Here is a 9297-nt window from a genome sequence, read left to right as displayed (position 1 = left end):
GATTGACAGGCCTCCGAGAGGCTTCCGACGGTCGCATCCATCGCGTCACTCGTAGCCGAAAGAAGCCGAACGTCGGTGCGCAGGCGCAGTATAGAGCCGCACCGACGTTCGGCTTCTTTCGGCTACGAGTGACGCGATGGATGCGACCGTCGGAAGCCTCTCGGAAGACTGTCAATCAAGAAGGAACGCCCGCTCCCGAAGACCCATACCCGGAAGCGACGGAGAAGATGCATCTCGAAAACGGGTAAGTACTGCTCATATTTTAATACAAATAGCCGATTCCCCTAGACCGAACGAGCAGGAATCTAAGGGGAGAAACATTTTTTTTACAAATGGGTGAACTCCCGCTTTAAGTTGTAAACAGGAACTAACAGTCGGGCTTCGGGCCGCATCTACTGGCCACACAAGTTGGGCGACGCTCACCTTTACTTTTCGCACTTCGTTGGCCTGGAACTCCGGCGTACAGTTGTGATGGACAATGCCGATCCCACCAGTCAGCTACAATACAAAGAAAAGGAAAGTCATGATCCGGATGCAGAGGGACATTACCCACTCCCCCCCCCCCCCCCTCCAAGAAGGGATTCGGTCTTCTTACCGCCATTGCGATGGCCATGTTGGCTTCTGTTACGGTGTCCATGGGCGAGGAGACAAGAGGGGTCTTCAATGTGATCTTCTTGGTGAGAGCCGAGGTGAGGTCCTACCGGAGCACAGGAGGGATCAGTTATTACAATGAACTTATGTGGTCACTTCTGACACCAACAAGTCCTAATATTATATATATATATAAAAAAAAAAAATGGTCCATTAACCACACACAGATATACTTTGGCAGGGCGGCCCTCAGGCGCGAAATCACGTACCTGTACATGATTTCGTTTACAGGGGTCCGCGGCGCACGTGCGAGCCGCCGGTGGTCTCGCTCCCACTGCGATTGGACAAAGCAGGTGCTCCGGACAAGATGTCCACCGGGACCTGCCGATCCTTTTGAGGAGAGGCAGAACCACGGTCTGCTCATGTAAACATGGCAGACCGCCGTTCTGGCAGAGGAGAAAATAGAGATCTAGGCCCGGATTCACAAAGCACATACGCGGACGTATCTCCAGATACGTCGTGTAAGTATGCGCCGTCGTATCTATGCATCGTCCCCATAAACTGAGATACGCCTGAAATTAGGCTTCATCCGACCGACGTAACTTTCCTACGCCGTCGTTTTGTGGGCGCATATTTACGCTGGGCACATTTGCCCGCTCCCATTGATTTTCTATGCACATATGCAAATTAGGGATATACGCCGATTCACAAACATAGTTCCTCGCCCCCTAGTGTTAACCCCTTCCCTGCCAGTGACATTTTTACAGTAATCAATGCATTTTTATAGTACTGATCACTATAAAAATTACAATGGTCCCAAAAATTTGTCAAAAGTGTCCGATAAAATGTCGCAGTACCAAAAAAAAACAAAAAAAAAAAAAAAAAAATCGCAGATCGCCGCCATTACTAGTAAAAAAATTTATTTTCATAAAAATGCCATAAAAATACCCCCTATTTTGTAGACGCTATAACTTTGCGCAAACCAAGCAATAAACACTTATTGCAATTTTTTTACGAAAAATATGTAGAAGACTACGTATCGGCCTAAACTGAGGAAATTTTTATAAATATATATATATATTTTTTTGGCGATATTTATTATAGCAAAAAGTAAAAAATATTCATTTTTTTTTTCAAAATTGTCGCTCTATTTTTGTTTATAGCGCAAAAATTTAAAACCGCAGAGGTGATCAAATACCACCAAAAGAAAGCTCTATTTGTGGGAAAAAAGACGCCAATTTTGTTTGGGAGCCACGTCGCACGACCACGCAATTGTCCATTAAAGCGACGCAGTGCCGAATCGCAAAAAGTAGCCTGGTCATTGACCAGCAATATGGTCCGGGGGCTGAAGTGGTTCATGAAAACCATCAATACTCACCACTTGATCAGATGTGAAGTCGATGTACCCGGGGAGGATGAGGAAGTCACTGAAAAATGGAGAAAAGAATATAATTAATATCAGAATTTCCTTAACCGTTGCCGGTTCACACAGGGGCAACCCGACTTACAGCACGACTTGGAGCAACTTACACCCCCGTTTTTATTGTTAGACAGTAGAATTTGGTTGGTTGCAGGCTGGTCGGTAAGTTGAGCTGGGGATTTTCTTTTATTTTTTAACAAGAGAGGGAATTTTCTTTGGTTTTGTTTTACATGCGTACATGTGATTCTTGCGGCGAAGGCCAAATATAGGTGGGGGCAGCGGACATGTGTTTGTACAAAACGCGCAAAAAAAAAAAAAAAAAAAGGGTGTTTAAAAGAAAAAAAGTCTAAAAATGCACCAGTCTGCTAAAACTAAAAACAAAGCAAAAAAACGGCAAAAAGAAAGAAGAATAAGTAAAAAAAAAAAAAAAAAAAAAAGGGTTGGTAAGTTGAGCTGGGGATTTTCTTTATTTGTTTTCTTTAACAATTTAACAATTTTCTTTGGTTTTGTTTTACATGCGTACATTCTTGCGGCGAAGGCCAAATATAGGTGGGGGCAGCGGCCATTTGTTTGTACAAACGTGCTTAAAAAAAAGAAAAAAAAAAAAAGGGCGTTTAAAAGAGAAGTCTAAAAATGCACCAAAGTCTGCTAAAGAAAAAAAACTAAAAACAAAGCAAAAAAACAAAAACAGCAAAAAAAGAATAAGTAAAAAAAAAAGGGGGGGGGGGGCAAAAAAGAAAACAAAAGCAAGAAAACAAATACAAAAAAAAGGGGAAATAAAGAGCAAAAAAATAAAAAGGGGAAAAAAAATAATAAAAATGGGGGAAAATAAAAAGAGATACTAATAAAAGAAGATATTTTGGTGCATTTTTGGAGTGGGGGGGCGGCCCATTCCACTGAACGGTGTTTCTCCAAAAAACGCAACGCTCCTGCATCACTAGAACGGGGCCTACATTCTTTTATATACAAATGGTGCAAGTACCTAGATCTGACCTGGTATAAGCCCCCTTGCAACCCCTGTACAGCAGAGCTCAGACTGGGGGAGAGAGAAGCAGCACCAGAGGCTCCTCAGCTGTGCTGCAGTTTATGTCCTATTTTCACTGGTGTGAAAAAATAAATAAATAATCTCAGGTTGTGATCCTTCCCGCTATATGTACACAGGAAACATTCTGTAGTAAAGGTGACGTCACCTCCGAGTGTCAGGGAAGGTTCAGATTACTCCGCAGACATTTCACAACCAACGGCCTTCACCGCACAGACCAGATTGAGAACTTTGGTTGATCAATAACCAGATCAGATCCGAGCCGCCGTCCAAACAACCAGATTTTAGAATTATCATTAAACCTTTTTTTTAAAAAAGTGAACTTGGCCTTTAAGGCGTGTGGATGCGATTGGTCCTTTTGTAGTTGCATTATGTTGTGTACAGTAGGAAGCCTCCGCCGGCTCAGATTGCAGTAACGGGACCCGCTGACAGCTGTCACACCGCTGACAGCGACACTGACTAAAAGACCCCCAGCATCTCCCATGTTCACACAGCGACGACAGTTGCCGTAGCGCTTTGCCTCTCCGCCAGCTGTCCGATCCTGACTGCGGTAGGGCGGCAGTGCGATTGATTCGGCACATGCAGCTCACTTTTTTTTTTTTTTGCGCAAACTTTATTTGAAGAGTACAAAGGTACACTTCATTCATGTTGCTGTACTGAAGCACAAAGCGAATGCCAATCTTGCCCAAGCAAAATTTCAGGAGGCGAGTGTGGGGTGCCGGTAAAAATAAAATAAAAAGGAAGGTACCTGCACCCCAAAAAATAAAACAGTTGGAGGTGCGGGGGACGGTTTTGAGTGGATGTCCTCTTTAAGGTGTGTTGCCACCCCTGCCCAGTACATGAACACGACTCCGCCTAAGAGACACTTCTTATCTTTATGAGACAGAGAAGCCTCTTCTGTGCTCCTCCCGGATGTTGTACGTCGGATCGCACGTCCCCCTCTGACCTCATCAGCAAGTTCTAAAAACTTTGTGCCGAGAGAAAAGAATGGTCTTCAGTTTTACTTGAAGTGTAAATGGGCCCCAAATAAAAATGCCAACCTGGAGCCCGAGAATCGGCCACAACTACGGAGAGATACGAGGAAGGAAACGTCACACGAGACGATCGATCACCAACAGGAAACAACACAAGAGATCGGATTCAGATCTATATGCCGACCTCGGATTCTGATAATGCCGCACGCCTGGCTGTCAGGGAACCTTCTCACTACTTGAATGATGTGGAATAATAATGGAGAGAAAGGATTACCCGGGACTACGGGGGTCACCTGACTGTGTGGTGTCTTCTGGATCTATGGGGGTCACCCGACTGTGTGGTGTCTTCTGGATCTACGGGGGTCACCCGACTGTGTGGTGTCTTCTGGATCTACGGGGGTCACCCGACTGTGTGGTGTCTTCTGGATCTACGGGGGTCACCCGACTGTGTGGTGTCTTCTGGATCTACGGGGGTCACCCGACTGTGTGGTGTCTTCTGGATCTATGGGGGTCACCTGACTGTGTGGCGTCTTCTGGATCTACGGGGGTCACCCGACTGTGTGGTGTCTTCTGGATCTACGGGGGGTCACCCGACTGTGTGGTGTCTTCTGGATCTACGGGGGGTCACCCGACTGTGTGGTGTCTTCTGGATCTACGGGGGGTCACCCGACTGTGTGGTGTCTTCTGGATCTACGGGGGGTCACCCGACTGTGTGGTGTCTTCTGGATCTACGGGGGGTCACCCGACTGTGTGGTGTCTTCTGGATCTACGGGGGGTCACCCGACTGTGTGGTGTCTTCTGGATCTACGGGGGGTCACCCGACTGTGTGGTGTCTTCTGGATCTACGGGGGTCACCCGACTGTGTGGTGTCTTCTGGATCTACGGGGGGTCACCCGACTGTGTGGTGTCTTCTGGATCTACGGGGGGTCACCCGACTGTGTGGTGTCTTCTGGATCTACGGGGGGTCACCCGACTGTGTGGTGTCTTCTGGATCTACGGGGGTCACCTGACTGTGTGGTGTCTTCTGGATCTACAGGGGTCACCCGACTGTATGGTGTCTTCTGGATCTATGGGGGGGGTCACCTGACTGTATGGTGTCTTCTGGATCTATGGGGGTCACCTGACTGTATGGCGTCTTCTGGATCTATGGGGGTCACCTGACTGTGTGGTGTCTTCTGGATCTATGGGGGTCACCTGACTGTGTGGTGTCTTCTGGATCTACGGGGGTCACCTGACTGTGTGGTGTCTTCTGGATCTACGGGGTCACCTGACTGTGTGGTGTCTGCTGGATCTATGGGGGTCATCTGACTGTGTCGTGTCTTCTGGATCTACGGGGGTCACCTGACTGTGTCGTGTCTTCTGGATCTACGGGGGTCACCTGACTGTGTCGTGTCTTCTGGATCTATGGGGGTCACCTGACTGTGTCGTGTCTTCTGGATCTATGGGGGTCACCTGACTGTGTCGTGTCTTCTGGATCTATGGGGGTCATTTACAACTGTGGGCTCTCCTGACACTAGAGGAACGTCTAATACTGTGGCTTTCAGGGTCTATGTGGCATCACCTGTGAACTAGAGAGCCCCCTGGCTCTGTGGGGCCACCTAGAGCTGTGGGGACTGTACCATCTCCTGGATCTATTGGGGGGATGTCAGTGGGGGGGGCTGTACCATCTCCTGGATCTATGAAGGGGGTCACCTGGGACTGTACCATGTTCTGGATCTATGGGGCAGGTCACATGGGACTGTACCATCTCCTAGATCTATGGGGGGGTACCTGAATCTATGGGGGGTCACGTGGAACTATAACATCTCCTGGATCTATGGGAAGGGTCACCTGGGACTGTACCATCTCTTGGATCTATGGGGGGGGGGACACCTGGGACTGTACCATCTCCCAGATCTATGGGGGCACTTGGGACTGTACCATCTCATGGATCTATGTGGGGCGCCTAAATCTATGGGGGGGGGGACCTGGAACTGTACCATCTCCTGGATCTATGGGGGGGCACCTGAGACTGTGCCATCTCCTGTATCTATGGGGGGGGTCACCTGAGACTGTGCCATCTCCTGGATCTATGGGGGGGGGTCACCTGAGACTGTGCCATCTTCTGGATCTTTGGGGGGGTCACCTGAGACTGTACCATCTCCTGGATCTATGGGGGGGGTCACCTGGGACTGTACCATTTCCTGGATCTATGGGGGCACCTGAATCTATGGGGGGGCACCTGGGAATGTATCATCTCCTGGATCTCTGGGGGGGCACCTAAATCTATGGGGGGGGCACCTGGAACTGTACCATCTCCTGGATCTATGGGGGCACCTGAATCTATGGGGGGTCACCTGAGACTGTACCATCTCATGGATCTATGAGGGGGGGGGAGTCCTGGGATTGCACCAGCTTCTGTATCTATGGGGGGGAGCCACCTGGGTCTGTACCATCTCCTGGATCTATTGGGGGTCACCTGGATCTATGAGGGGGCACCTGGGAGTGTACAATCTCCTGGATCTATGGGGGGGGGGGCACCTGGGATTGTACCATGTCCCGGATCTATGGGGGGTCTCCAGGGACTGTAACAGCTCCTGGATCTATGGGGGGGGGGTCACCTGGGATTGTACCATCTCCTGGATCTATGGGGGGTCTCCAGGGACTGTGAAGTCACGGTCAGGTCAGGTGTGGAGGGGGAGGGGCCGGTCAGGGTCACCCCAGACTCACTTGTAGGTCAGTCCGTCTCCGGCACCGAACAGTTGCTGTGAGGTGAGCCCGTCATCCGGGACGTAGCTGGTCCCCCCGCTGATCAGGTAGTCGGCCATGCCGCAGGACGATGTAGGGAAGGCGGCCGGACTGCACACGAGGAGTCGCTTCCCCTCCCCCCCCCGAACCTTCCTGAAAAGAGGCAGCCGGCCCGGCGCTCCTCCGATTTAAAGAACCGACCAGCGCCACCCACCGGTGACTTCATCTCCCTGCGCGCCGCGGCGGCTGCAGCACGTGTGTGTGCTGAGTGCGGGGACCGGCGGGGGCGCAAATCTCTACCGGGAGCCGGGGTGGTGGGGGTCCTGGGGGGAGGGGAGACCGGGCTTCCAGCACCCCCAATAAGAGGGATCCGTGATGGACCGACCCGTCCGGTGTACCGGAGGGACCAATCACTGGCTGTCCGGGGCAGGTTTTCTTTTAATCACATAAATGTAAAAATCTACTTTTCTTAACTATAAAATTACTAAAAAACAAACAAAATGATATTTGGGAGGTCAGAGGTCCTGGGGAATAAAATGGAGGTCGCGAAGATTCTGTGGATTTTAGTGTGAAGGTTCAGGAAAGGCAAAAATACACTAAAGAACATTTTAGGGCACAAGCCGGGCTGCTGTTAGAAATCAGGGGGCCCCCACAACCTACCTGGCAGGGCCCCCCTTTAAATAGATCAAAACACAATTTTCACAATAAATATACTAAAATCATTCTTAGAGCCCATTCACACCTAGGCGTTTTGTCGCCTGTAGCGCGACGCTCACAAACGCCAGAGGGACCAAAATACATTAAAGTCTATGGGGGATGGTTCACATCTGAACGCTCATGCGCCTGACGCGTATCGGGCGTATTTGAGCGTTTCCATTTCCCATAGAAAGTAATGGAAACGCTCGATTCAAGCGACTTGCGCGACAACGGGCGTTTCGTCACTTTAATAAATAGAACTTTTCACCCAGGCAGAAGATTAAAAAAATCTACCAACATAGCAACAAGTGATGAAAAGATGATAGTTTTTCCTATTGGCTAAAATAAAAAACGTCAAAGTACAAAAACGTCGGACAACGCTGTATGCAAACGCGCAAATAAGCATGAATACGCGCGACAAAACGCCGAAAAAAAAACACCAACCGACGCTCAGGTGTGAATGCAGCGATAACAGAGGAGCTTTGGGAATGAGCCCTTTTTTTTATTTTGTTTTGCATTTTTTGAACAAAAAAACATTTTACAATTTTTACATTTTTTTTTTTTTTTTACAAGGGATCAAAACAATACAGGGTTACAATGTGTTATTATTATTTTTTTTAAAGGGACAGGGAAGCTGGCAGTTGTGTCTCTCCCTGCAGCGGCTGAAAGTTGGCGGGAGGGAGAGAAACCGGTTTTCAGCTGCTGCACAGGGCATCCTGTAATTGCCCCTCCTTCCCTCTGGTGTGCCCGGGCCCCCTACAGGAGGACTGGTGGTGCCTCCCTATCGGCAGCCCTGGGCACAAAGGTGTCAAAGTAAAGTTAAAGGGGTTGTAAAGGTATAAAAAAAAATACCTAAATATCTTCCTTTACCTTAGTGCAGTCCTCCTTCACTTACCTCATCCTTCCATTTTGCTTTTAAATGTCCTTATTTCTTCTGAGAAATCCTCACTTCCTGTTCTTCTGTCTGTAACTCCACACAGTAATGCGAGGCTTTCTCCCTGGTGTGGAGAAAGCCTCTCGGGGGGGCGAGCAGGAGTGTCAGGACACCCACTAACACACAGCTCTTTTCTCTGTCTGCAAAGTAGAGAGTGTCCTGACTCTGCTGCTCGCCCCCTCAAGAGGCTTTCTCCACACCAGGGAGAAAGCCTCACATTACTGTGTGGAGTTACAGACAGAAGAACAGGAAGTGAGGATTTCTCAGAAGAAATAAGGACATTTAAAAGCAAAATGGAAGGATGAGGTAAGTGAAGGAGGACTGCACTAAGGTAAAGGAAGCTATTTAGGGTTTTCCCCCGTACATCACGTATGTACGGGGGTGCCACTTCATCTCTTCACACATAGAGATGTAGGCTTTCCACCTAAGATAGTAAATCTTTCGTGAAGTAGACTTCCGTGCTCGTAGCATGGTAGAGATCACCGAGCCTGACAGACCTCGGTCCTTCAACACCTGGCTCTCAACAGCCACGCCGTCAAAGCCAGCGACTGTAAAGGAGGGTGAAAGATAGGACCTTGCGACAGAAGGTCTTCTCTCAGGGGTAGACGCCAGGGAACGTCTGCCACCAGACGTACCAGGGATGGCGCGGCCAATCCGGGGCGATCAGGATTGTTGGTATTCCCTCAGCTTCCACCCTGCGCAGCAGGCGAGGAAGAAGCTGAAGGGGAGGGAAAAAGTATATTAGGCGGTCACTACCAGCGCATCTGATGCGTCCGCCCACGGGTCCCTCGACCTGGCCACGAACCGTGACACCTTACGATTGAGACGAGACGCTAGAAGGTCCACGTCTGGAGTGCCCCATTTCTGGCACAGACCCCGAAACACCTCCGGGTGTAGCGACCATTCTCCTTGG

The 9297-nt window shown here is 49.3% G+C and overlaps 1 protein-coding gene across 2 annotated transcripts in view; it reads right to left on the bottom strand.

The window, feature by feature from the left end:
* Positions 1–6924, bottom strand: part of IMPDH2 (inosine monophosphate dehydrogenase 2) — a 33896-nt gene extending 26972 nt beyond the window's left edge. For both annotated transcript variants that reach the window (XM_040358922.1, XM_040358923.1), the window contains exons 1-4: positions 6737–6924; positions 1970–2018; positions 596–697; positions 424–498 (exon numbers count right to left, since the gene is read on the bottom strand). In XM_040358922.1, coding sequence (XP_040214856.1) covers positions 424–498; positions 596–697; positions 1970–2018; positions 6737–6834 — 324 coding nt within the window. In that variant the 5' untranslated portion in view covers positions 6835–6924. The remainder of the gene's footprint in view (positions 1–423; positions 499–595; positions 698–1969; positions 2019–6736) is intronic.
* Positions 6925–9297: the final 2373 nt, after the last annotated feature.

Source organism: Rana temporaria, chromosome 7, assembly GCF_905171775.1.
Source record: "Rana temporaria chromosome 7, aRanTem1.1, whole genome shotgun sequence".
In the NCBI taxonomy this organism is placed as follows: domain Eukaryota; kingdom Metazoa; phylum Chordata; class Amphibia; order Anura; family Ranidae; genus Rana; species Rana temporaria.
This window is presented reverse-complemented; position numbering and strand designations above follow the sequence as displayed.